At 48.2% G+C, this 27,574-nt stretch overlaps 2 protein-coding genes across 2 annotated transcripts; one reads left to right on the top strand and one right to left on the bottom strand.

Moving 5' to 3' along the window:
- The first annotated feature begins 1,489 nt into the window (after nucleotides 1–1,489).
- IL4 (interleukin 4) lies at nucleotides 1,490–3,606 on the top strand. The gene is made up of 4 exons (XM_068409248.1): nucleotides 1,490–1,624; nucleotides 1,841–1,888; nucleotides 3,210–3,341; nucleotides 3,514–3,606. Exons 1-4 carry the CDS (start codon nucleotides 1,490–1,492, stop codon nucleotides 3,604–3,606), a joined length of 408 nt encoding a protein of 135 aa, XP_068265349.1.
- A 1,808-nt stretch (nucleotides 3,607–5,414) lies between these two features.
- KIF3A (kinesin family member 3A) lies at nucleotides 5,415–26,104 on the bottom strand. Its single transcript, XM_068409129.1, has 19 exons — nucleotides 26,049–26,104; nucleotides 24,345–24,627; nucleotides 22,887–23,031; nucleotides 22,562–22,646; nucleotides 22,303–22,408; nucleotides 21,398–21,537; nucleotides 20,304–20,501; nucleotides 19,742–19,916; nucleotides 18,608–18,709; nucleotides 16,945–17,016; nucleotides 15,012–15,020; nucleotides 13,246–13,402; nucleotides 12,177–12,357; nucleotides 11,780–11,890; nucleotides 10,792–10,917; nucleotides 9,637–9,690; nucleotides 9,423–9,491; nucleotides 9,106–9,230; nucleotides 5,415–8,573 (listed from the first exon to the last, which is right to left on the bottom strand). Exons 1-19 carry the CDS (start codon nucleotides 26,052–26,054, stop codon nucleotides 8,525–8,527), a joined length of 2,193 nt encoding a protein of 730 aa, XP_068265230.1. The 5' UTR covers nucleotides 26,055–26,104; the 3' UTR covers nucleotides 5,415–8,524.
- Between the last annotated feature and the right edge of the window lie 1,470 nt (nucleotides 26,105–27,574).

Here is a 27,574-nt window from a genome sequence, read left to right as displayed (position 1 = left end):
GGACGTGGGAATTTTTTCTTCCTTGGTGACTTTCCCATCACAGAGTGATGCAGCTTTCCACCACGATTCAGCCCGAGCAGCTCAAAGGTTACATTTTTCTGTTAATTTAGCACTATCTGTTCCCTTACTCCAGCTTCAGACCTTTCCACCGTGATCACTGGGGACGGGACCACCACCTCCATCCCCTTCTCCAGCATCACTCTTGGGAGGATCCCTGCCTACCCCCACCCAGCCCAGCCCAGCGAGGCGGCTCCAGGGATCCCAGCCCCACGGCCACCCTCCACCGTGGTCCCCCTCGCTTCTCCGCTCGCCCTCGAGAGCGGGGCAGGTCGGAAATGGCGCAGCGCTCCGCTGGCAAATCCCTCGCAAAGGGCTTTCTGAGTCAGTGGCACTAACTTCATCTGGGGCATTTCGTAATTAGACAAACAAACTTACTCTCAGTCTGGCTGCTCCCGGATTAATCGAGCGCTCGCGAGCTCTTATCAAGCATCTGACGGCAAGTTGCTGTTTGAGTTAGAAAAATACCTCTTAGTTATTACAAAACTCCGAAGTTTCCCAGCTCAGCTAATTTCTCAGCGCGATTTCCTGCGGCGGGGCTGGGCGGTGATGCCAGCAGAGCCCAGTGCCCGAACCCCCCTGGGCTGCTCCCCGAGAGGGGCCGGGGCAGCCTCCGGCTCCCCAAGACACCGGGCGCTGGAGCAGAGGCACAAAACCCCATTTTCCCACGCGAGCACCTGCGCTCCCGGGCACGGATGCCACAGGACCACCAGCTCCCCGTCCCTCACCCCCATCCCCCCAGCTCACACAAGTTTCAGGGGTCCCCTTTGGCCAGGAGGGCCCCCAGCTCTCCATAAGCCCCCGGCCCCGATGCCCCACTCCCATCGGGGAGGTTTTTGGGCCCCAGGCAGGGCTCGGCCCCGCTTTCCATTTCCCCCCGGGCGCAGGTTCCGATAACCGTAGCCAGAAAAGGGTATGCAGATGAAGGATGCTTTGCATGATTTGGAGATATTCAAATGAAAGGTGAGATGGAAAAGCTTGCAGGATAGTGATAGAGAAAAGAAAAAAGCCAAGCTCCGTTCTTGGAGCGCGGTCAGATCCATGGTCTCCCCCGTTCGGCTGCTTTCACCTCGCGGTGCAGAGAAAGTCTCAGGATGCGGAGAAATGCAGAATCCCCAAACGGGGCAGTTTACACACTTTTCTTTTCTACGTGACCTGACTCCTACCGCCGTTATCTTACGGTGGAAATTTCCTACGTTGAAACGTAATGCAAGATCAGAAGAAAATCGTGACTTTTGCAACAAGACCTGTTGTCCTAATTGGATAGGAGCAATTTTGGAAAGTGCAGCTAAGGGAAAAATCAGTTTTTCCTGTGGGTTCAGCAATTTTTACGGCCATAAATTGAGATGGTTCTTCCAGCAAAGCACACACAGGTACACCTCACCCCAATATCCAGAAACTGCGAGCTGAGAGGGTTCAGTCCAAGCAGGCCATGAGCATCCCGGTCCCGGTGCTGCTCACCCTCCTGGTGCTGGCCGCCTGCTGGGGCCACCCAGCCACCCTGCCGCAGACCTCCACCCTGCTGAAGGAGAGCATCAGGCTGCTGAGCGAGCTCCTGGAGACCAAGGTAGGGCTCGGTCGTGCGGCTCAGCCTTCACCCGCTGATGGGAGGGACAGATTGTTTTGCTGGGTGATGCTGAGTCTAAGAAAGGTGCTGAGCGTGCAGAGCTGGGTTCACGGGGGTCCGAGAGCGGGCGGGCGTCTGCGTGTGCACGTCTCAGGCTGGATCCGCGTTGGCGGCTCCTCTAGCCTGACTGCTCCTCTCCTTTGTGTCTTGATAAAGGTTTCCTGTGACAAGATGAACGTGACAAATATTTTTGCAGGCAATGAGGTAAGAGAGAAAAAAAGTAACTCGTCCTTGTTTGAAAACAATCGTATGGCCACGATGGGTGTTGGGAGAGGATGGCGGGGGCGAGCACGGGGCAGGCAGGGTGCAGGTGTGAAGTGCTGCCCGTCCCGGTGCATGGGAGCGAGGAGCCCATCGCCAGCCCCGACGCTGGGCTGCCAGGCTGGTCCCAGTGCCCAGCACAGCTGCCCTCACCCAGCTCCACCTCCAGCCCAGGCGGCATCAGGGGGAGGCCGAGGGGCAGGCAGGAATGGGCAGCGGGTGTTTGAGCAGCACGCAGGGGCTTTCAAGCTTTTCAGAAAGGGAGAGAGGAACGTCTTCCCTTGCCTTGGAGCGGTGTGTCACCGTCTCAGACACCCACACACCCCTATCACGCAGCATCTCGAGCGCTGGTTACACATACTATCCCTCTTTAGCCCCTTATCTGGAGGAAGGCTCCTCAGTGAGCACAAGATTTAATAGCAGATAATAAAGCCTATTTCTGCTCTGAAAATTGCTGCCTAAGCCAAGCTCCCCGGCCCCAGAGTTCCTGTTTTCACAGAAAGCCGATGCCCGGGCGGGAGCAGCCGAGGGGCGCAGCAGCCTCCCTGGGGGGGCTGGGGGCTGAGCACCCCCTCGGGGGGTCCCCGTGCTCCTGCTGTGAGTGAGATGCCCAGGATGCTGCACGACCTGGCGCCCGCAGACCCAGCCGTGCTCATGGGGACAGGCTGGTTACTTATTTGGTGGCAGCATTTGGGGCAAGCTGGGGGGTGTGAGCAGGTAGAGCTCCCAGGGACCTGCCCATGCAGCGAAGGGACATCGGCAACAGCCCCAGGGAAGACACCTGAATCGTTCTCTTATTACCACCAGCACCTCATTTCTCAGCTCATCTTCGACTGCTGCTACAGGGCTTTACCTGCTCAACCTGAGGCAACCTCTTCCCAGGGGCTTTCGTTATTCCCGTGGAGCCTCTGCCCACCCAGATCAGCTTCATTCCCACAGGACCCCACAAGCAGCAGCTCCCCGAGCACAGGGTCCCACCCATGGGTCCCACGTTCACGATGCTCTAAGCACGTGGGTGCTCACTGCTGCGCCAAACACTGCCACAACTTCTCACCAGAGGCTGATGGCACCATCCTCACCAGGGACAGGAACCGACCCGTGTGTGCCCACACGCTGGGAAGCTCTGGGAGGCTTCGACACCTCGGGCTGCACTTTGCACCTGCCGTTTAGAACAGAAATGTATTATTTGCGCTGGTTTAATCTGCTCATGAAGCCGTGGCTGTACAAAAGGGTTTCTAAAAAAGCCACGTGTGTCTTTTTCCAGAAAGACAACGATATGGAGATCTTATGCAAAGCCGCCACGGTCGCCTGGGAGGGCCAGAGCTGCCACAGGCACCTGGAGGGCATTTACCTCAACTTGCTGCGTCTGGTCCAAAGGAAGAGTGGGGTCCACAAGGTAAGGCAAGGCAAGGCTCTCCCCTCGCCACCATACAGCCCTCAAGCTTTCTGCACATCCAGCTTCTCCCTTGGCCACCATTTCCACCCAGACCTCTCCCAGTAGCAGCCAAGGCTGGAGAACTGGGTCCCTCCCCAGCTAGCATCCTAACGGCCCCTTGTTCCTGTTACAGGCACCGTGTCCCGTGGCAGCAGGCAACACCACCTCACTGACCGAGTTCCTAGGGGACTTACGCAGAGTCCTCCAACGATTAGTAAAAGGGTAGAGTTTGAAGTGAAAAAACACAGTTTGGGGTTTGTTTTTTTTTAAACTATAATGACACTGTATTTTTCAAAGCTTATTTATAATAATTCTTTAAATAAATGTATTTTTGGACTAAATTTGCTGGCATTGCATAAGATGTTTCTTGGTCAGGAACTGGGGAGCACAGGAGCATGTTTGAGAGCTTGAAGGTACCAGCTGCAGCATGGGGCAGTGGGCTGCAGGACCTGGCTGGCAGCACCCGTGAGCCAAAACCCTCCCAGCAGAAATGCCCAGGGGTGGCTGGGCCCAGGAGGCAGCTGGGGCTGGGGCACAGCACCAAGGCCAGGCCAGAAGCAATGGGGACCAGGCTGATGGCACCAGGTGGAAACTGCCAGGCAGGGAAGAAAGGACCAGGGTGTTCAACCCACCTTGTTGGAAAGGGGCAGTGCTGCCTCCAGAGGGCTGAGCAGTGGCAGGTTCCTCGATGGACCTGGGGCTTTAAAACCATGAAGTCAGAAGTTATTTTTGTTACTTTGCCACGCAAGTTGCAAGAAATACCTGGGGCTGCAGCAAACAGAGCACAGGGGTGGTGCTGGCAAGAGCTGCCAACACAAAGAATTTGTCCTGCGATGGGGTGAGGTTTGTACTAACATAAGGAAAGTAGGGCCAAGCAGAGGAAAAAACCCAAGAGAAGCCAGAGTGGAGAAGCCAGGTCACAAACAGGGCCTGCTTCTGAAAGCCATGAACTCAGAAGTGCGTGCTAGAGCCAAAAAGGGAGATGCCAGGTCCTCAGCTAAGGGGGTCCTCAGCTCCCCCCTCACCCCAGTCTGGCAGTATAGTGTGGCCCAGGAGTTAAGAGGCTCCAGCAGCAACAGCAGTGAAAGAAACAGCAACAGGGAGCAAAACTGCACCGTGGAAGGGGTGACTCCAGCCTGCAGCAGACCTGGTGGTGGTTAAAGCCTCTCTAGCAGCAGGGGACTGGAGTCTCGCAGGTATTTAGGTGTCTACAATCTTGCAACCAACTTCGGGACGGCGTGGGAGAGCGCTTTGGAAAGTCCCAGGACTGCGCAGGGTTTGGTTCGTGCATCAACTGAGTCACTCAGGGGAGCTGCAAAGTTAGCAGACCACAAAAAAACCTGTTACCTACTGCCTGAGCGGGCTGAAATGCCTTCCAGAGGAAGAAATGCGCTGCAGACCAGTACAGTCTGCGCAGCAAAGGAAACGGAGCTGAACATTTCCAATTAGTGCAGGTAAATTCACCCCATCTGCACGAATACAGGGTGAGACAGGCTTGCTGCGGAGCCAGGACAGTGTGGAAAGCCTTCTCCTGTGCAAGAAGAGGCAGAACACAGGCAGCACCGACTGTTTCAGTGGACAAGCCGCTGCTCTCGCAGTGCTCTGGCTCAGCTGGGCTCTGCTCTTCCCCCAGGGCAGCTCAGGACAACCCCAGCAGAGGGTGGGTTTGAACACAGGGGCCAACAGCTCCCTGGGCACGTCTCTGAGCTGCCCACCAGCCTCATCCCACTGATCTCCTCCGGAGTCTGGCAAAGCATCCTCTTGTTCTGCCCTGTCTGCTTCTGCCACAGCAGCTTGTCACCCACTGCCCTGGGCCATGGCAATGGGGGTCCCCACATACCCCAGACTCACCTCCTTAACTTCTCCAGTAAGTGCTGTGTGTCTCAGAGCTACACAGACTACTTTAGCTCCCTTCTGATATTTCTTCTGACTCAATGGAGTTAGAAAGATGCTGTATGTATAAAGTTATTTGAAAAATATGCACAAGAGGTTGGAACTAGGAATCAAGAATTTTATTTCATGGTATGAACATGCTCCAGGGACACAATACTGATATATACAGTATAATGAATAAAGTTTAATCGTAAAACAAAGAATAATCAGAAATAAACAGAGTTAGAAAACCAATAAATAGGAAGACAAATGATACAAACAGCCTAGCAGTTTCTCCTGTACACAGGCCTGGCTAAGCAGAACTGTCGAGAAAGGTGGAAGCTGGACACGTGCAGACAGTGTAGTCAGTGAAAGGCACTAAGGACCATTTTCCCCTCCTCTTAAAGAAAGGATCAGGAACAAGTTAAATATAAAATAATTCGCTTACACAGCATTAAACAACATAAACCGTTAAAAACCTCAACGTTAAGGTGAATGTTCTGGAACGAGGGGAATCTTCTGGTAGCAAGATACGAAGATGAGCACCTACAATACATATATCATGGTAATATGATTTCTGATAAATACTACAGAGCACGTACTGACCTGGGATGAGAATGGCTGGATTAAGCTCTTAAACCCACACAAACCAAACCCCTTCCTCATTAAAACATGTTACAGACCCATCAGACATTCACAGGTTGTCCAGGGCTACAGAGAGGGCCCACATGGCAAACCTGCAAGCCAGACTCCTGGGTTTTGAACGAAAGTTCCCAGAACTTCAACAAAACACACCAGTTAGAAGGTAAGCCAAACTCAGAGATCATCATGCCCATGATATTGTTCTACTTTATTTAAAGTCCTCTCGTGAGAACAGATAATTTGTTCTCAAGCCCCTGTAACAAGAAATCACAACCAGTTTCTCCAATTGGCCAATAACAAAGGTGTGCAAGCAATTATTTATTGTTTTCTCTGCCCCAAGGCTCACTTAAATATGTAGAGTACTATTGTTTTCAGCAGCAGGACTGTAACATTAATTAAATCCTAAAGCATATGTCTTTATAGTTGAGTTTTAAATATTGTAAATGTAGTGTCATGGTTCACAGCAATATCTTTAAGCCACTGATTCTGTCAGGTAAAATAATTTTCAATGGTCTTTTTGAAAACAGAGTTCAGGAGAATCTCCCTTAATCACTGATCATTCAACAAATCTTAGCACAACGAGGCATAGCACGAAAAGGAAATACAACAGTTATCCCTGGTTCTGAGAAATAGCACGGGCCAAAACTATCTGTCTGCTTGGGCTGGGAACTGACATAAAGCCTAAGACAAAACAGCACTTAAGCCATTTTCAGTCTGTCTTGGTTGATGAGAAGTGTGTGACACGAGATAACCCAGTTCTATCCGAGCACGTTCAAAGTAAGATCAGCTCTTCAAGGGCAAAACCAACTACAGCTTAGACTGACAAAAATTCTGAGTGTTCACCTCTAACTGCTAGGCTAGAGAAAACAAATGCCAGTGTTTGTGTCTTGTACAAACTCAGGTGACACTCCCTCCCCCCCAGAACAGAGGACAGTATGTTCTTCCAGGTTATGATCCTGAAAACACATTTAAAAAAACAAGCAAAAGCTTACAACTCATTTAGAATAGCACTGAATATATCTCCCCAGCAGCACACGCCCATACAAGACCAGGTTTAACTATTCCAGATCCTGTCACAGAGTCACAAGGTACACCCAGTTAAGCATCCCCACAGTAAGAAAGGGCTACCAGCTTTATAACTACTCTAAGTACTTCACAAAACATTCTGCTAATTGCAACTGTGGCTACCAGCAAGAACTCAGGACGCCTAAGGAGCTGCCTTCTTCTGTCATGCTTCAGGACTCAAATTCTCCTATTAGTAATCACAGCTTTTTAAACCTCTAGGTAACACTAAGATTACACGGACGTTACACCTAATCACCACTACCCTGGCGTGGGAGCTGTGAAGACGCCTGCAGCCGAGTGCTCCCACATGAGTTATAAAGCACACACAATCCAAGGGAGATGCATTTTATCTGTGACACAAAAGCAATGTGTTAAAGTGATATGTGTCTATTAGCAGCATAAATATCAAAGAAAAAGAGCAGCCACCACAAATAAATGGTTATTATCAGAGACCAGAATTTTTTTTCCTCTCAGAGCATAACCAGAAACCCGAGATGATACAGTCTACACAGGAACACCAACAGCATCAGCTATTTCAGGGGAAAATAGGGCAATTCATGCCTGTTTTAATATAGGAGAGTCAAATTTATCCTCAGTTTAGAGCACTGGTCCAGTGCCCTTGTAGCCAGGGATGAGAAAATGGGGCCATAATGCTCCCAGTCCCAAGGCTGAAGCCAAGTGCTAGTGTTACAGCACTCCCCTTCAATACTCTCTGCTGTTCACATTACAAAACAATTCACATACATTTTAAAAATTCCAGCTCAGAAGCATAAAAAAGCAGCCAAAGCAATGCTGCAACACAGCCTTAAAAGGAGGGGGGGAAAAAAAAGCTCTTTCACCTTTGCATCAAAGGCCTCACTCCACAGTGCCAGCAGATCCCAGGCAAAGAGACAAAGATAAAAGCACTCCTCAGACACACTTGTTTTCTGTTGCACTTAGAGCATGGTCCCTTCCCAGAAGGCTCAGACTTTCCTAGTTTCCCCTACCCAACTACTTTCTTAGTACAGCAAGACAGCAAATGAAGGGACAAGGACTGTGTATTTGATACACAACACGATCAGGTTAACAGCCACAGCGAGGAATATTTAAATAAAAGGGTTTGATGCTCTTAAAAGGTTTGCAGCAACCACATTCAAACACAGATCAGTGCAACAGAGGACAATAGTGAAAGCTGCCAGTTATGTGCAAAGCAGGGCATAAATCAGAGTTACCAGCCTTAAAGTTTAGGATTTCATCAAAATTTTGAGCTAACGTCTAGCACTTACACACGTCTAGAGCCTTTATTCTCTATACATTTCAACGAGGATTGCCAACACGAGTTTCCCTGCACAACACATTTAACACGTGGAATTTCACAACCATCATATATACCAGTTTGATATTATGTTAATATAACATACAATATACAGGCAACTAAGGAAAAATACATTTTTTTAAAATAAAGCTCCATACCAGCACGGCATGGATTTCCTAGCCATGTCAAACTGTGCCATCTCTTGAATTCCATATTCTGGCCAAATCTTATACACTCACTGATTTTTATTGCAATTCTGAACAGGTCACACCTACTGCAGCAGGGAGTCAATGACAGCTCCTGGCTTTGCCGAACGTTTTCTGTTTGGAGAGCAGAAAGAAAAGGGGAAAATAACACCACACACACATCATTATGCTATCTAGGAAAGACAGGGACCAGCCACATTTCAAGTCAAAACTACACAATGTTCCTCTTTCACAAGCATTTGTCAAAACCAAGTGAACAAAAATGACCAAGGAAAGCCATGCTGAAATCTTCCCCAACAGCACTACTTTCCAGTAATAAGTGTGTGCACTGTCAACGTGTCAGATGTTAAACTGAACCACAGAGCACAGTAAAACAAAGCAAGAAGCCAGAAGAGGGGAATGCAGCAAAACAGCATCAGAAAAATCCCCAGACCAGTCTTTCTGGACAAGATTTTACTGTAGTAAAGAGATTTCAGCTTGGTTCTGTCACACTTGGCACGAGTAAACTTTATACTGTGCAAAATTCTAGCATTTTCCCTTCTCATTAAGCAACTGTTTGAAGACTTATGGTAAGTCTGCATGCACAAACTCAAGCCTGCCCCTGGGTAAATCCCCCTTTACATAGAGATACTCCAAAGTTCTTCACCTTCTACCCATCTTGGGCCTGGATCTTCCTTTTGAAGTCCTTGGTCTCTCCAGCTTCATCAGAGATTGCCTCAAGCTTTCTTCTGTGTAAGCCAAGTACACATGGGAAAGGTCCACTTCAAAGGGCTTAAAAAAAAAGTAAACACACAAAACATCAGAAATCATTTTATACACTGATCAATGGTGCTTTTTTAACACTAGAAAGACTCATCTCTTCCAAAGAAAAGAAAATTGAAATTGGACAGTTTCCCTATAAATACACAGGCAGCAGAACTCAGACCTGTGCAGTTCAATACACGCTTATAAAAAGTTACTCACATCTTTCTCTTTTTTATCCAGGACAGGCGTCTGCTTCCTCATGTTGTTTCCTGTATATGCAACACATTTCTAAAAGAAAGAAAACTCTGTTAGTAAAGTCTACCGTGCTCAGTAAAACTGACTACAGCTTTATCAGCTTACTTCTGGGCTCAATTAAACTCCCCAGAAGCTCATGCCAACAAGAGCTTGCACATGAGCCAGTTCACTAACTCACCAGCTGCCATTCTCCAATGTCTTCGTTCCAGTGAACGTAGTTTTCAATCATTTCCTAGAGAGAAATTAGAACAGTAACTGTTACAGACTTGCACATACATCCCTAACAGCCTGGCCAAGCTGCTTAAGTCTTGACCATTCCAAGTTGTTTTTATCAGGACAGCTCTATCACATCAAAAAACCCCTTATTTACACTCTGAAGACTACAGAAGAGGAAAATACCACTCCCACACTGTATGCACTGGAGTTCCCACTAAAGCATGGGCTTCCCACTATGCCAATGTCATCAGGATAGCAATAAACACACTGTAATATGGAAAAAAATGAAAGATGAAGAGAAATAGCTTTCATATTTGCTGTGAAATAGCATGCACCATATTTAAGCTCATCATGAATTTTCTGGATATTGGGATCACAAAGAAAACAAGGAGTTCCAAGTTCAGGCTCACTACTTTGCACTAATATCAGACATTAGCAAGCACAACTTCAAGCACAGTGGAAAAAAGGGGTTTGGAACAGACCCAGAGCATGGGCACACAGTGAATATTAAATACATGGTAAACGTGATTTTATTTCTTTTAAACATTAGGAAAACATGCTGCAAGAGAAATGAGATTAGTACATCCCTCTGCTTATAACCCCCAACACATTATACACTGCTTCCCTAAAACACATTCCATAAACATGGAATTGTAGCCAAAGTTATCAAAACCCCTAAGAAATCCAACAAAGCCATTCTGTATTTGTTATTGACATCATTGTGCTGGTTTTAGAGCCAAATGCACCCACTAACTCTGATCTTCCCATTGACCTTCAAGCAGAAGTCCACCAGGTTACAAGAGTCACTTGACAAAAGCTTCTTTTCCTGGTTGATTCTGTGATTCTTTTCCTATTTTAACATCACCTGGTTCTAACAACCCAGATAATGGCACAAACACATGAATGCCACCAAGTTGGATCTGCTCAGCTGAGCCCAGCAAACCAAGGCTCACAGCAATACACCCCAACTCATTGGTGCTACAAGTGTCAATCCATTCACTGTGAGTTCCTCACGAGGAGAAGGCAGCTCATTCCATTTGTTGGACAGAACAAAAGCTCGAGAGCTCAGCACGCCTCACACAATCCCACAGCACAGGCTCAGGTTCTTTGCCTTTACCTGGTAGTCCTGAGGAATGAAGTTGTCTATGATAAGCATCTGGAGACGAAGTTCTCTGCTCAGCTGCCGAATATTCTCTAGCAATCCTTCAATCTCCCTCTGATGCTCTTGTTGCAGATCCGCCATCTAAAGACAAATCAGGCATTTGAGAGGCATCAGAGCTGGCTTAAGACATGGTAACGGCCTAAAAGAGAAGTGTCTTCTGCCCATATGAGGTTTTTGGGAAATGAAAACAAACTCTGGTTTTATATTTTATAGAATATAACTCTATATAGAATATACTAGATATTTATCTCTGAAGAATAAACCCTCTGACACGTCCCAGCTCAGAGATAACTGAAAATAGCATTAAGCTCTCAGTTTCATAAAAACAAATCTGGCCTTCTGCCAACCCAAGCTCTGCACCAGCTCAGAGGAGCAGATGAAGAACGTGCAGACAAGTTATACCCCTGGCAAGATTTCAAGGAAAATCTCTGATCTCAAAGACAAAATGCACTTTTCATGAAACAGAAACTCTAGATACCAGCCAATGGACACATTGGTCCAGTGACTGAGGAAGAGATAACAAGGTTGGACTCGATGATCCCAGAGGTCTCTTCCAACCTGATTGATTGATTCTGAGGGCAACAGGCAGAAAGGACAGACAGCAAAGAGCAGAGGAACATCTGGGCTGCTGCAGAGCAGGAGACTGGGCTGCCAGCAAACAACTTTTGTTTCAGAAATAACCAGTGTTTTTCCTTGGAGTTCTGAATATCTCAGGGTCTCACACATACCCCCTCAGCCTGGCTAGGGGAAAAGCTCTACAACATGCCCCTGTGCAGCTCTGATGCCAGACTTAATTAGATCTTTTTGAATCACAGAAGCCAGACAGACAGCACAGGAAGACATTTCTAAACATATGACACTTTTTCCAGTGTTACAAAGCTGATGGCTTCCCCTTCCCAGCTACAGTCTCTCACATCACAGGCTGAGGACTTCAGACACTAACCTCGGATTTTGCAGCCATAAGCATGGTCCAAACTTTCTTCAGCTTTTTGGTTTTCCCCTGTGCTTCTTCCTGGAGGCTGGTGTACTTCTCCTCGATGTCCAAGCGTTCTTGCTGTGTGCAACATTTAGCACAGACACCCACACATTAACACAATCAAAGAAACTATCTGCAATAGTATGAACAAGAGGAGAAACTACCTGAACAAAACAAAGCATTTGCCCATGGCACGGAGACCTGCCTTAGCCAGGCTGGCTCAGCCCCACAGTGGTCGCACTGCCAACACGTGCCCTCCAAAGTGGTGAGGAGCAGAGCCACGTTTCATCCACATGAACAATGCCAAGGCACACAGCACGGTGTATCCTGCCATGGCTGTTTTCAGTACAGCATATAACCCCACCTCCTTCTCCTCAAGCTCCTTGCGAAGCTGTTCTGCTCTCTTCCTTCGTTCTTCCAGTTCCATATTTGATTCTTCTAGAAGCTTCTCTTGCTCCTCTGCTTTTGCCAGCAAGTCCACTCCTCCCACAATCACCTTCTTCTCCAACGCAGACAGTTTCTCCAACAGGGACTGGTGCTCTTGTCTAGAGACAGGTAAGTGTAAAACTTCCTATCCTACAGTGCTCACGAGGCAGCAGGTCCAGCTCAGTTTTACAGCCCAGACAGCATTCACAGGGCTGGAAAAACCTGCCTTGCTGCCCAGGGTTTAAGTGGGGGTGAGGCAGTGCAAGTGAATGTAGGGAGTTCCCTGAGCTCCAGCTCCCATCACTTTCTCACAAGGAAATCCAGGTCAGCAGAGAAGTCTCTCCTGCTGCAAGTCCCCTCTGTGAGGGGCTGCAAGGTGCCAGCAGTACTGCCAGGCTACCCAAGGCACCCCCTCCCCAAGGGCCCTGCCAGCACAGTGATGCCCAGAGGCAGCTGCAGAGACAGAAGCAAGTGAACACAGACCGAGGCAGGGCAGCTGAGATGCAAACCAGGAATGCTGGCTGCTGCTGGAACAGCCTCTGACAGCACGACTGTCCTATTTGCATGGACCAGTGTGATCTCAGCAGCTTCTCAGCTCCAGAGCTGAGAACCCTACAGCCAAAATGACATGCTCGTGACTGTGCTGCAGGAAACCTGGCTTGCTACACAGCTGTTGCCCACTAACCAAGCAGTACAGCAGTACTGTTGCTCTTCACAGGTCTCCAGGGTATGGAGGATTCATTTATGTTTCTACGCTATCTTGCACAACTAAAGTTAAGAGAAGAAAGAAGTGGCAAAAGGATCAAGTTTGTACTTCCCATTTGCTCTAAACTCTGAAAGCAAAGTAAGCTCCTTCTTCACTTTGATAATAGCAAGAGCTAATGTCCAGTTTACACAAAGTTCTACAGGCACCTCACCATGTACCTTCAGATATCCATAACTGAGTTGTAGATCAAGGAAGGAAAAACCCACATGACCACACAAACTACTCAGAGCAGGGTACTCACTGAGCTTTAAGCAAGTCTTTCTCTCTCTTCTCCAGCTCAGCTCTGGCTTTATTTCTTTCTTCTTCTTCCATATCAAGCTTAGTTTCAAGAGCTTTTCTCTCCTCTTCAATCTTTGCCTGCATCTCTGCCATCTTATCAGGGGAAACTTTCTTTTTGCCTTTGGAAGAGATAGGGAAAATAAGTCAGTTCACAGAAAAATAAGACAGCCTCTGCATTACAGCATTTTTTTCCAAGTTCAGATTCAATACTTGCATTTAGCAAAAATTAATTTATCTAGATGTCAGCTCCAAGCTGGGCACGAGTCAGTCTTTCAGATCCCATTTTAACATTGACCAGTTGTCACCAGTTCCTACAGAGGAGGAACACTATATAACTGTAACATAATGCCCCCAAAATAGAAAACATGAACACTTGGAGAAGGAACACTGCCTGAAGAGAAGTCTGAGCTGGAAACTCAGATGTTCTAACTATGTAGATTAGGCCAAATGAAGGAAAACAGAAGACTGTCTTGACATACAGCTACAGGAGCTGAGCTACCAACAGTTACATACTCAAACTTCAGATCAGCATCCCCACCCCTCGTTCATTCTCCTCCTTACAGGCTCACCTATTGCCCAGTCAGCACGTAGATATTTTAAGAATGCACTACTATAAAAATACACAGGCTGGGGAAATTCAGAACAGCCCTATGAAAACAGGCAATTAAAGAAGCTTTTTGATGGTATTCAGTCTATGCAACAGTGACTACCCACAGATTTGAAAGTACTGAGGTTTGCTGTGACTTATCAATTGTGTCTTTACAGAGTAACTACTATTACAGCAACTCAGGGACGTTTCATAGAGGGTTACAAAGCAAGTGGCCAGAGCAACTCATTGAACCTATGGGCCTGAAGGGCTGGTCCCAAACACCTGAGATTTTGAAATCAAGTGTGAAGCTGCTGCTCTTGGGAGTCACTCTGCAAGTCTTGAGTCAACTTTCATTGTAATCCCAGGAGTGCCTAAGGCAGCTGAACACAGAGATCCCTGGGGGTATCTGGAGTGCGAGCCCAGCCTATGTGCATTTCCTCAAATCTCTCACAAGTCCTAAAACTCCCTTTATTCACTACAAGCAAATCCTTCATTTTCTTGGTTTGCTCTTCTCCAAACATGGAAAAAACCCCCTGCAGAATCCAGATGCCTAGAAACTAACAGAGGCCATCGACTGTCAAAGGACTGCTTTTCACAGTGACATAATTCATACAGTCAGGACATGCTCAAGGAAGCTGTTGTCCAATAAAAGCCTTCCCTTACCTCTAGTCTTCATGGCATTCAGCTTTATTTACATACATACATGACCTCTAGCACACAGACAAAATGCACTGTATTTGTAAACGTGCATGCACATATGTACATGTGTGTAAGCATGTTTGTTCATGCACACAAGAGAATATAATCAGTTTTGTGGCAAGGTAAGGACTTCAGCACTACAGCAGACAACGTCTTAGTTTCCATCTGCTAAACTCAGGAATCAGATAATAAGCACCTATTTCTGGATCTGTGGTGAAAAAAAAAACCTCTCTCACCAATTAGTCTGAGTAAGAAGCTTTCTGAAAGTGCTATACAGAGCTGATCATATAAAAAGAGATAAGCCAGATAAAGGCTTCTTACTGTTAGCAGACAGCCCTACATATTCTCAGTTTAGGAGAAAAAGGTGAACTAAACCAGGCTGTGAGACCCTTTCACAAGTTCTGCAATTGTATAAGGAGATGGAAAACAATCACACCAACCTGCTTGGTCTTGCATTAAGAGGAGGTAGAAAGCAAATCGCAGAGAGGCAGCATATGCATAAAAAGAAGAGGAAAGAAAATATATTATTGCTTTGATCATTCTTGGACAAAGATCATTATCACCAGAACAAACATTAATTTTATATGCATGTTGCTAGAGTAGAAAACACAGGATAATCATCACTAAAAAACCCTCCATTACAGCACACATTAATGCATCATGGTTTTATGCTAAAGCAGAGAAAGTTTCTGTACTTCAGGGTGCTTTGCATATCCAGGATCATCTTCAGCTCACTCTTGCATTCTTCTGCCCCATTCAATGCAATGCAGAATCTAAATGTATATTATGAGCCTGCCGCAAAGATCATGCCCTAAGAAACAATTAAAGAGGACAGATTTCTTCTTCAATAAGACTGAATGCTTTCCTCCCCCCTCCCCGACTCAAGACAGCCAATTCTGTTGGATTACCTGTAAAATATTAGCATACAGAAGACTTGTTCTAAGTTTTAACCAAGTTTCCAGGCCAATTCTTTGCAAGATACATGACAGTTGCACACAGGAAGTCTCAGCACAAGATTTCTTCATTTAATTACACAGGTTAGTAGGTTAATTTGCAGTAACTGATGCTTCCATAGAGGTATAATATAGCCAGGTTTGGTTACTCAAGCAAGCGCAGCAAAAAAAGGCAGGACAGGGATAATGAAAGACACCACATGCAAAAGGGCCACGCTTGAGGACAGTCAATATCCCAAACCACAGCGAGCTACACTTGCACAAGTGTGATTAGCATTAATCACCAAAAGCCCAGTGCAACTTCCACAACAGAGCTGTCTGCAACCTTGCAGGAGATGGACTCATCCACCCACTGCCACACCAGCAGTTTGCTATTAACTGTCCTCATCCAAATAAAATATTCAGGTTTCAAGCAAGCTTTGAAAGAGCAAGTTTGAAGCAAGCAGATTTCCAAGCCTACCATCATATGACCCAAAGTTCTCCCTTAGGTTGGGACCCTTCTTAACCTGCTGCTACACCTTCTCTGAGCTGATGATGTCCACTAACATAACCAGGACAAATTTGATTGAAGTATAACTATATAACAATGCTTTCCAGACTCTCTCCACACAGGGAGGAGAGTGGACTGCATCTATACAGGATAACCACAAGAGTGGGTGAAGTCCCTACCAGCCAAGTCCCAAGATGAGATTTATTTCTTCAGTCATCACTAATTGACTGTAGGGTTTTCAAAGGACAGAGGCCTCTCTCTGACCAGGAGCAGACCAGACTTTCCCCACTGCTAGACCAAAATCTAGATCCCTTGTTCCTCTGAACTAAGTCCCACAGTGACCAAGAACTTAATGTCACGAGGCAGTTAAAAAAAACCCTAATTGCCATTAAGTATCTGCCAAAATAAAGCCAATCAAACAAGCATTAAACGTTTTCCTTGCAAGTATAAACCTCGTGTTGCTTGATTGTTGACTGCTCCATTCATTTTCTCCAAAACTAATTTTGAGAAGGCAGAGTCCAACATAACATAGCACAACCTATTTCACCCATCTAGCTGTCCTTTTTAGGAACTCACATTGTAGCAACTCCCATAAAAAAGGTCTGCTCAGGTTTTTTCCTGATATTTTCGACAGTGTTTAACACAGAATTTGCATACTTTTTTTTTAACCTATTATTTCTCAATTGTCTTTAAGTCTTGTTCAGGCAGCACACTAAATTGCTTCCTATTCTCTCACACATCTGGCTAACTGTGCACATTGAACAGCTGTTTCAAGCATGGAAGCAGGAAGGGCAAGGCATGCTTTAGCAGAGTTAAAAGTTCAGCTTTATCTTGCCAACAGACACAGCGGGGACGAGTGCAGCATCACAAAATGGAGTGTGCAGATTACGGAAAGGCCAAAGCTTAAAGGACTTAAGAGCTCCCACTCACTAGTGAAGGACTTATCCAGAGGTTTCTCTATGACAGAGCATGTGGAGTCTGAACTACTGCTGCTGCTACTGCCTGGAAAACAGAAATGCGTCCCACAGAAAAACCCAGAGAGGAAGAAACATGCAGATGGGAAGTTAGTTCTAAAGGAAAGAAACCCAGAAGGGCCAGCAACCCTCGTTCAAAAAGGCACAAGTTCCCATTAGGAAGCATTTGCTAGGATCCCTCCCAGACTCAGCTCGCAAAGCCACCATCTCCCAGCACAAAATGGCATGCTCAGAAAGATACTTCAGTTAAAACCCATCTTAACCAGCCTACAGCTTAAAACAACATGCCAAGGCAGCTTCCATTTCAAGCAACAACAGCACAGAAAACCAGATCATAGTGGAGAAGGCTGTGGGTATCTTCAGCAGAGGATTCAGTGACCAGGAGTCCTTTTCAGTCTTATGTACGTGGCAATGTGCACTTTTCCCTCTAGAAGGCAGAGTGGGCTTACACAGGGACTGTGCGTACTCCTGCTGAGCAGCACCCTTGACTGGAAGTTGAGTAAGTCAGTTATTTGCCCTCTACTTCTTTTGAGCAGCATTTTGAAGGTGGTTTCCTCACGGGAGGAGATTTGGGCAGGACTTGGTTCTTGATGGAGACTATGGTCAACGTTTTTGCTTCTAGAAGTTACCAAAAGGTGAAAAATGAAGTAAGAGTTGTCTCAACTATCACCAAAAGGCATGACAAAGGTCATTTACAACTCTACTTGGACAGATACCAAAATACCAAGATAACAGAAGAGAGTGCATCAAAAGCAAGAATGCTTTAACAGGAACTTTTAAACAAGTGTGGGTGTTTCAGGACAGAAAAGCAGTCTGAATGTCAAAATCAGTTTACTAGAAAAGCTGGAGGTTGAGGTGTAGCACTGGGCTTGACTTCTCTACTCCCCATGAAGAGAGAGATTCTAGGGGCATAGCAAGCTCCCTGGAAGCCACAGCATCCCCTGGGACACAGTGCCCTGCAGTTCTAGGCTCAGCAACATCCCTTGGGGTTTGAATGTTGTGCAGTAGCTTAACACTGGTGTAGGACAAAGCAAACTTCACCATGGGATTTCCAGAGTGCTCCCAAACAAGGGATGTGCAGCTCCCATTCAGCTTTTCAGCTAGCACAAAGACACCCAAAGGTCAAGTTCTTCCTCTATCAACATAAAATAGGACTCCAGAAGAGTCACTTACTGAACATCCATAAGACAGATGAATCCTTTGCCTAAACCACAGCCAAAATTCCCCTCCAATCATTCCCATGGTTATAAAAACCACATCTGCCTATCATTGATCTTTGGTGCCTTCTTCCTCCCACCCCTGTGAGCAGGGGAAGTTCCACACCACCAGTCAGAAGCCATACACAGCCACCTTGCGGCAACCAGGGAGCCACCACAGAAGAGGATGTTACCACAAGCACAACTACCCAAGTGGAAGCAGATACTACACAGGTTCAGAGCTGTCCATCTACAGAGACTGTGTCCAATAGCTTCATTTCTCGGAGAGGCATGATAATTGCAGCGGCAGTAGGGCAGCTCTACAACTCCACTTCTCCCCTCCTGGCTCTGGCTACAGTGTTTGACAGCAGCTGCTGGATAAGAGGAGATTGGTGGCACTGACAGAAATCTCTACTGCCTTACCCCGCCGTTTCTTCCGCTTCTCCCCATCCTCTCCAATCTCTGCATCGTCATCTTCATCCTCCTCTTCAGAATCACTGGTCTCAGAACCAGATATCTCTTCCCCTAGAAGAGAAGAGAGTGTTTTTTGAGGTACTTTGCTTCACCTCATATCATCTCATTTTTCTCAAATGGAAAATGGTCAGATGAACAAAGTTCACACAGACTTGCTGCTTAATCAGACACCTGCATACATGAAGCTAGATGGCTGTTAATTGAGAAACATGCCCAGTTTCACAAATGTTTATCATTGTTGCCATTGCAGACATGATACTCAATGCTTCAGGCTGAGTTTGGAAACCAAACTGTATGGAATCCAACATCTAACATCTGGGCCTCCCAGTAATGTCAGCAAACATAACGTTGGTTGTTCTGTAGCTTAGAGTCTAAAATTTAAGAACCCACCCTCAGCCCAGCAGGGGTGAAACAGCTACACCCAGCTCCCAAACCTTGAAGAGTTCCTGATTATTTCCTGCTTCCCCTGAACGGGGCAGACTCCAAAGAGCAAATCATGTTGGAGTCACTGCTACAGCTGTTCTGTGCTGTATCTCTCTGGAGAGAGATGCTGTGCCAAGGTCACTGTTTAGTAAGCATCTCTCTGGCTGGGTCCTTTGATGTTGATGGACTAACAGTGTCACGAAGCCATGAAGTTACAGGGCTTAAAGAAGCTTCTTGTTTCTCTATGCATTGTTTGAAAGCCAGCCCCAGTTCTAGCTCCACAAATTTGGTTCATTTTTCTCCCAAAAAAACGCATCCCTCCTCCTCAAATATTTGACCTTTTGTTACGGTACGTTTTAATTCCCCACACTGTGCCCAGAGCCCTCCTGCTCCCCAGGCAAACCTGGCACACCTCACACAGTCCAGCAGCCATCACATCCTGCGTGCCAAGTGCCACCTAGCAGGCACCACTGGGCCCCTGTGGCCTTCCCACCCTCAGGACACCCCTCCCAGAACCCAGCAGGGCAAACAAAACCTGGCCACTGGCTTGCACCAGCTACCAAACTCCTGTGACACATCTTCAAGTAGCAAAGAACATTCACACTCAAGCAGAACGAGCATTGGTAGGGAGAGAAACACTAGGAGGAGGGGGAATCTCACCTTCTTCCAGCTTTTTCTTAAGCTCTTCAATTTCTTTTTGAAACTGGCGGAGCAAAGCATCTTTGGGATCTTCATTAATCCTGGCCTTGTTCTTGATGTTCTTGGCTCGGTTTGCATATCTGAGAGTGCTGATAGTCTCATCGTAGTTGTAGTCTGCTGGTCCAATATTTGCACACTGTGACACGGGGAAGACAGACTTACTGGAGCACAGAGTGTCAGAGCCCAGCACAAGTCATTTCACAGGGACCCAGACCCAGTTCTGCCCATCTCACACCACCACTCTCTCCCAAGCTTTCATGTTGCTTCTACACCAAAGCTGCTTTTGGCTACCCAAGCGCAGCTTCTCTTTGATCTTATGTGTACATTTGCACCGTGTTTAGAACCTCATCTGTACAGAGGCAAAGAGAAAAGACAGAAAAAGCACATTAAAAGTTCTCTGAGCTGCAAACAGCTCTGAACTAAAGAGGTAAACGCCAGGCTGCTCTCATGGCAAAGTCACTACACTATCCCTGTAAAAACACAGCTCGATCACTGGCACTTGAAAGGGCATCTCTCAGCTTACCATCATGGTTTTGGAGTTGCCCCCCAGAGAATCCTGAAGGAGCCGTGTCAGTTTGGAGTTACGGTAGGGCACGTGGGTACTCTTGCCATCCACCAACGCAGAGATAACATTCCCCAGCGTGGAAAGAGAGAGGTTGATCTTAGTAGCTTCTTTCAGTCGCTGCCCCGTGGCTCCAGTTTTCGCCTGTCTTTCAGAACCCTGGAAAGGGAACAGGAAGCAGAAGTGGCAACAGATCCTCTGATACATCTTCTTCCTCCAAATAGGATCAACTGCACCTGAAGTCTCACTAGCAGCCCTGTCACTAACCACCTCATCTGTCTGTTTTTAGAGAACCTGGCTAAGTACCTCAGACATTGTTAAAGAGACAAGTCAAACAGGTCTTAACTGAAGCTTTCAATGCCAGCACATTCAGGATTGCTCCAAGTAATGCAGCTGGGAAAATAGAGATTTTGTCCCCACGAACAAAAATTCCATAAGCAGCAAGTCAGCAGTTATGAGATACCTCAGCTGGAGCTGCTAAGCACCATCTCCAGCCTTTCCTATCAGCAGATCAAGGGAGAAAAGCAACACTGCAATTATTTCAAAGTTTCATAGAGCAACCATGTAAATAAAGTTAACATGCAGACATTGAATGCCTTTAGTCTCCCCTTTCCTGCACCTTCTCCAAGGAAGGACATTCCAGTGGTAAGTTTGGGCTAAACACACATTTTACCAGCACAATTATATTGGTTTAAAGTGAGTAACAGAGGGAGGGAACCTGCAAGCAATGAACTGCACAGTCACAACCCTCTAAAAAAAAAAACCTCCTGCAAAGACCCAGTTCTGCTGTCCAGAGAGCTCCTTCCAACACAGTTTATCCATTTAATGATCAGGTTATAGAAGCAAGAGAGCCCTTTTACTTGGACAAGCCTAAAGGCTCTTCCTGGAACACTTTTGATGTAAGGCCCCGAGTACTTCACCAAAGTCGAGCGTCAAACAGAAGTCAGGCTTTAGCCATGAAACAGAGGAGAAGCCCTTTACCATGCCTTCAACAGTGCACACATGAGCAGCAATGCCCATCGTGCATTACAGCAGACCCAGCTGGTCCTACTTACAGCAAGGTCGACAAGGTGGAGCTTGCCCATGCGCACGTGCATGTTTCCATCAACCCCCTTCTCACTGCACTCAATGGTGATGGTGAAGATGGCGTGGGAACGGGAGCTGTGCTCGTTCATGTTTGTGGCACCAACAGAACCTTTTAACAGAGAGAAAAGTCAATGTCTTCAGAAGGAATCACATGCTCCTCTAACACTCTTCCTGCTTTCAAAGGAGACTTTTCCCCACCTCTTTACCCAGCCCTGTTTTTTAGAAGATGGATGCTCAGACTCAGCAGCAAACTATTCTTGGGCACTGAAGTTGCAGCACATCTCCAATCTGGACTAGCAGATGCATTACAGCCTGCTGTAGCTCTAAGCCAACCAGACTCCCATCCCAAGAGCAGCAGTAGTTCTCATCTGTTTCTTAAAGGCTACAAAGATCAGTAGCCTAAGGCACTCACAGCTGATCCCTGAAAACAGCTGTATGTTGAGAAATAAGAACACAGCAATCCATGCCAAGAGCAACAATAGTCAGAACTTTAGGTCATAAAAGGATCTGAGCTTAACTAAGAAGTCTTCCAGAAAACATAAACCACCTCCCACTCACAGCACAGGGCTAGTTGTTGTTCATCCTGATCAGAACTGAAGAGGAAAAAGGACCAAGACACACACTAGTTGTTCTGACAAGGCTGACCACCTTCATTGCATTCTCCCCTTCGCCTCTTCCCCCACTGGCACTCACAGATGTGGGAGGCACAGCCTTCACCTGTCCCTGCACAAAAGGGGTTTGGGAGGAGATACCCTTTTCGCTCTGCTCAGTTGAACAATCTTCCCAGCATTAGGACTAGGATCTCTTCAGTGCTCCCATAACCCAACCTTTGCTCTGTCCGAGCTATAAACCTGCCCACAGCAAGGCTACGTACGGTTCTTGTGGCCCAGAGTCATGATCCTGTCCATATCATCCGCATTGTTTACAACATAAGCTGAAAGGTCTTTGATATAAACTCCCACATCAGGTCTCTCTTTAACCTAAGAGAGAAACAGTTGAGACTGAGCATCCTTAGGAGATCCCCCATAGCAAATTTCAGTGGTACTGTTAATAATACAGTGATTTATCCCTCCAGGTTCTGGCTCCAACACTCAGAATCAGAGCACCCATCACATTCAGAACAGCAGGCTCACCTCTAATCTCTGTGTCTGGTCTTTTCCGAGCAGGTCCCGCACTTCTTCGTTGTAAATTTCCAGGTAAGACACACGAACTAAAAACCTGAAGACAAACAGTTGGGTAGCTTTCTCAGCAAGACATTTGTTGAAGTCCAACAAACACAATCACAGAGTGCAAAGAAAATGCAGTGATATATCAACACAATCCTGACACTCCAGCAAGAACTAAGTAGGAGTCTTTCAGCCAGGGCCAGAGGCACCATTTCAGTTGCCATTGTCAAGATCAGGCTCCTACTACAGATGGACAAACAAAAGAGAGAAGCAGTGAAAAGACACTCTTTACCTTGTATCCCCCTCTGCCTTGGCAATGTGACCAAATATATGGGCAAAGGAATTGGGAATGATGCCTCTAAGCTCAGGAACTGCTCTGACCCCTTCCATGGTGAAAGTTTTCCCTGTTCCAGTCTGCCCATAGGCAAAAATAGTACCTGAAGGATAAGAAGATATATGAACAAACTCTAAGTTGCTAACTGCAATTTTACTTCATCCCTTCTTAGCCTGATAGCACTAAACACCTCTATTTGTATGGAGTTGCAATTTTCCACCCACTCCAGTAGATACTGTACAAGGCTGGGAGCAACAGAAATGCTGGACAACCACAGAGCCACTGCTTTTTATCCAGCTTGCCAGATATCTAAGAAAAAGTCAGCTTGTTTTAACTGTGCAGAGTGATTACAGTATGGGGTGCTAGTACACTTAGGTGTCACACACAAATAATTAAGGCAAGCCCAATTAATAACATGGTCAATTAAAGGAAGATCATGATATACCAAGTGCAAACCCAACTATTGCTAGTGCTCTAAGCCAGAAACAGTGTGAGGCTTCTACAACACAGGCCACAGCACAAGCCCAGTTCTGAACCTGCAGAAGCAGCGACAGTTTGGACTAGGTAATCAGCCTGCACAGGATGACATCCAGAAGATTCATTGAGATCCCAGACTCTGGTACTCCAGAAGTATGCTGGTTAGGTTTAGCCTAGCACTGCTGAAAACTCCGTTTTTCATTGTCAACCCACTGACATTACAGTTTGGAAAAGTTGAATTTTAATCAGCTGAAACCTGGGCGTGTTAGCACAAGAGCTTATTAGGCATTTTACAAACCTTTAAAACTTTGTAATCTGTTGTTTGTAGCACACTGTTATGAAAAGCAGTAATTTGCTTCTCTACTAGCATCTGCTTTCCTTTACGTAATGCATTTGCATGCATAACAGACACACACACAAATCATGGTCATTACTCTTCCCAGCTGTAGGAAGCAACAGATTATCTGTGGGGTAGGGCAGCTGTGTTTAACTAGTCATCTTAGTTCAAAACAGCAAAGTTTAGAGGAGAAAATGCAGCAGTTATGTGCACAAGTCTGGTATGCATACCTAGGTACTGCAGGACCGTGGCAGCTGCCTGGTTACTGAAATTGTATAGTGAAGAGCCGCTGAGAATTCTGATAATGAGATAAAGTGTATATCTTTTGCAAACAGAAGATACAGAAGAAAAACATCCAGCTAACTGACCTCAGCAGAGTCTTGTTCATCACCAATCTCCCACTGTTAATGATCATAGTAGGCACAACCACTGAGTAGTCAGAGCAGCAAGTACCTTCAGGCTATTTTAAATTAGAGGCCACAACAGAAACAAGACATGGCTATAGCCCTCAGAAGGTGAGACTCCCTTAAATAAGATCAGCAGGAACTGTGACAACACAAAGAACAGGAGATGGGATCCTTGAACTAAAACAAGGGACTTACCGTTGTATCCTTCTAGGACAGAGTCAATAATAGGTCTTGCAGTTAAATTATAGACATCCAGCTGTTTGCTCTCTGGTCCAAACACTGTGTCAAATGTAAACGTCTTGGGAGGCTCATTGGAGGAGTCTGTTTTATGAACAGTTATAGTTCCTCTCATTTCATCTACGCTGACTGCCATTTTGTAGCCCGTAGCTTTCTCTCGTTCATTAAGGGGCCGGCATCGAACAACCACCTTGACATTATCACAGCTCTCCGGCTTGTCCAGCTTCTCAGGCTTGTTGATCTATAAATATTAAAAAAAAAAAAACAAAAGAAATACATAGGCTGTAACACTAGTGTTAACACACCCGTGTGTTTAAGCACAAACGCTGCTGAATCAACTCAAGTAGATCCACACACCTCCATATAACCATGAACTTGGGGACTTAAAACCAGAACTGGTTTATAATTAAAGCTTAGAGAATAATGGTGCACTTACTCAGTCAATGCAATCTTCTGCTGTTTGCTAACATGGAAACTGATTGAGGAAAACTTGAGAACTTCACATTCAATATCATCTATGAGTTTCTTCAAGAAACAATTTCATGCTTGCAAACAATCTGCAGGCAGTTTGCTGGGAGCAGGTGCAGCCCTGCCGTTCTCTTACATTAACACTGACCACGCTCTCTCGCTGGAGCACACAAGCCTCCAACCTTACACATGACATAAGCAGATACCAGCGAGCACTGGCTGAAGGGAATCAATTTATGTTACAAGCTTCAGTGTACTTGCTGAATTTTAATCATTTAGAAAATTCAAATGCAGCATTATAAAACCTCACAAATCTTTTCTTCCACAAAGTAGTTACAAATATGAATTTTGAAGCACCGCTGATTAACCTGATGTCACATGCTTCTCCTAAACCTAAAACTCGTTTGATCTAGTAAAGTCTAAGACACCACCCTTGGTGGTAGGTGTTGGAGCTGAGCATTTAACTACTTCTAACGCCACTATCTTCGATGTCAACAAGAAACAAACCCTGTTTCCAAGCACCTCTCCCACCAGCTGCCATCTGCCTAGATTCCTCTCAGGCCTTAGCAGAGGCCAGAAACAGCTTCTGTTGCTCTGGTGAAAGCAGAGTGCTGAGGAGTCTCATCTTGGCACCCTACAGCCTCATTCTACCACCGCAGGTACAGAGGAGTTTCCAAAACCAGCTACAGAATTCTGAGTCACGACGAGCCCCGCGCTGCCTCCCCACTGCGCTGTCATCCGAAGCCTCCCAGAGGAAAGCGCTGCCCTGAGCGGACACCCCGGTTCCTCCCACCCGCCGCTTCCCCGGGCATGGCCCGTTTGCCCGCCGGCACCAGGAGGCGGCCGGGGAACAGAGGCGAGGCCCCCTGCGAGGCGAGGCCGGCCGGCACCCCCTCCTGCCAGGGGGCCGCCGCCTCCGCCCGGGGCCTCGCCCCACCCGCAGCCCCTCACCGGACAGGACGGCACACACCACACGCCACCCGCCATCTCCCACCCCACGCCGAGACGGGAACGGGAGCAGAGGCCGCGGGGCCCGCGAACCCCCCCACACCGGGCGCTGCGGCTCCTGTCAGCGACGGGCCGAGGAACGCACGAACCGGACGGCCCCAGGACCGGGCTGCCGCCCCCTGGGCCGGCCTCCAGCGCTCCCCACCGCGCCCCCCGGCCCCGCAGGCCCGCCGCGGCGGGGCTCACCGGCATGGCGGCGGCGCGCGGGCGGGGAGCGGCGCCGGGCGCAAAGCGGCCGCCGGGCGGCACAACGGAACAATAACAGCACCGCGCCTGCGCCCGCCCCGGCCCGCAGCCAATCCCCGCGCGCTGCGGAGGCCGCGCACCCAATGGCTGGCGAGGAAAGGCGGGACCCGGCCTGCCCCTCGCGGCCATAGGTGCCAGGCCCCAACCAATGACGGGGGCGGAGCCGCGAGGGGGAGTGGGCGGGGCGTCGCGTCGCCATGGGAACGGCGGGGAGCGCGGGGCGGGGCCGGGAGCGCCGGTGTCGCTGCGGCGCGATGGCGGCGCCCGGGGCGGGCGCGGGAGGCCCTGCCCGGTGGCGCCGGGTCCCCGGGGTCCGCCACAGGGCTCCGGGGGGGCTGACAGAGCTCCGGGGGGCTCCGGTTCTAGGCCGGACAGGCCTCATGATGCTGACAAGGCCCTGGGGGTTCTGACAGGGCTGTGGGCCTGAGGAGGCTCTGAGGGGACTGACGGGGCTCCGGGGCTCTGACAGGGCTCCGGGGCTCTGACAGGGCTGCAGCGGCTCTGACAGGGCTGCAGTGGCTCTGACAGGGCTGCAGTGGCTCTGACAGGGCTGCAGTGGCTCTGACAGGGCTGCAGGGCTCTGACGGGGCTCCGGGGCTCTGACAGGGCTGCAGGGGCTCTGACAGGGCTCAGGGGCTCTGACAGGGCTGCAGCGGCTCTGACAGGGCTACAGTGGCTCTGACAGGGCTCCAGGGCTCTGACAGGGCTGCAGTGGCTCTGACAGGGCTCCGGGGCTCTGACAGGGCTGCAGTGGCTCTGACGGGGCTGCAGTGGCTCTGACAGGGCTACAGTGGCTCTGACAGGGCTGCAGGGGTCTGACAGGGCTACAGTGGCTCTGACAGGGCTGCAGGGGCTCTGACAGGGCTGCAGTGGCTCTGACAGGGCTCCGGGGCTCTGACAGGGCTCAAGGGCTCTGACAGGGCTGCAGGGCTCTGACAGGGCTGCAGGGGCTCTGACAGGGCTGCAGGGGCTCTGACAGGGCTGCAGGGGCTCTGACAGGGCTCAAGGGCTCTGACAGGGCTGCAGCGGCTCTGACAGGGCTACAGTGGCTCTGACAGGGCTGCAGTGGCTCTGACAGGGCTCCGGGGCTCTGACAGGGCTCCGGGGCTCTGACAGGGCTCCGGGGCTCTGACGGGGCTGCAGTGGCTCTGACAGGGCTGCAGTGGCTCTGACAGGGCTCCGGGGCTCTGACAGGGCTCTGGGACTCTGACAGGGCTGCAGGGACTCTGACAGGGCTGCAGGGCTCTGACAGGGCTCTGGAGCTGACAGGGCCGCAGCCCCAGCCTGTTCTCCACACAGACACAAAATCCATCTCCCCCTTTTCCCCATCCCTGATCGGTTTCTCACACACACCCACCCACCCCCAGGTATTTCTGCACACCCAAATCCTTCCGTGGGCAGGTCGCAGGGCGTTGTTCCTGTCCCTCTCCTCCCCACGCTGCCTTTGCTCTGGACACCGAGGCCTG

The sequence above is a fragment of the Nyctibius grandis genome, chromosome 10, assembly GCF_013368605.1.
Source record: "Nyctibius grandis isolate bNycGra1 chromosome 10, bNycGra1.pri, whole genome shotgun sequence".
NCBI classification, from domain to species: domain Eukaryota; kingdom Metazoa; phylum Chordata; class Aves; order Nyctibiiformes; family Nyctibiidae; genus Nyctibius; species Nyctibius grandis.
Note: the sequence above shows the minus strand (reverse complement) of the source record. Positions and strands in the feature narration are given on the sequence as shown.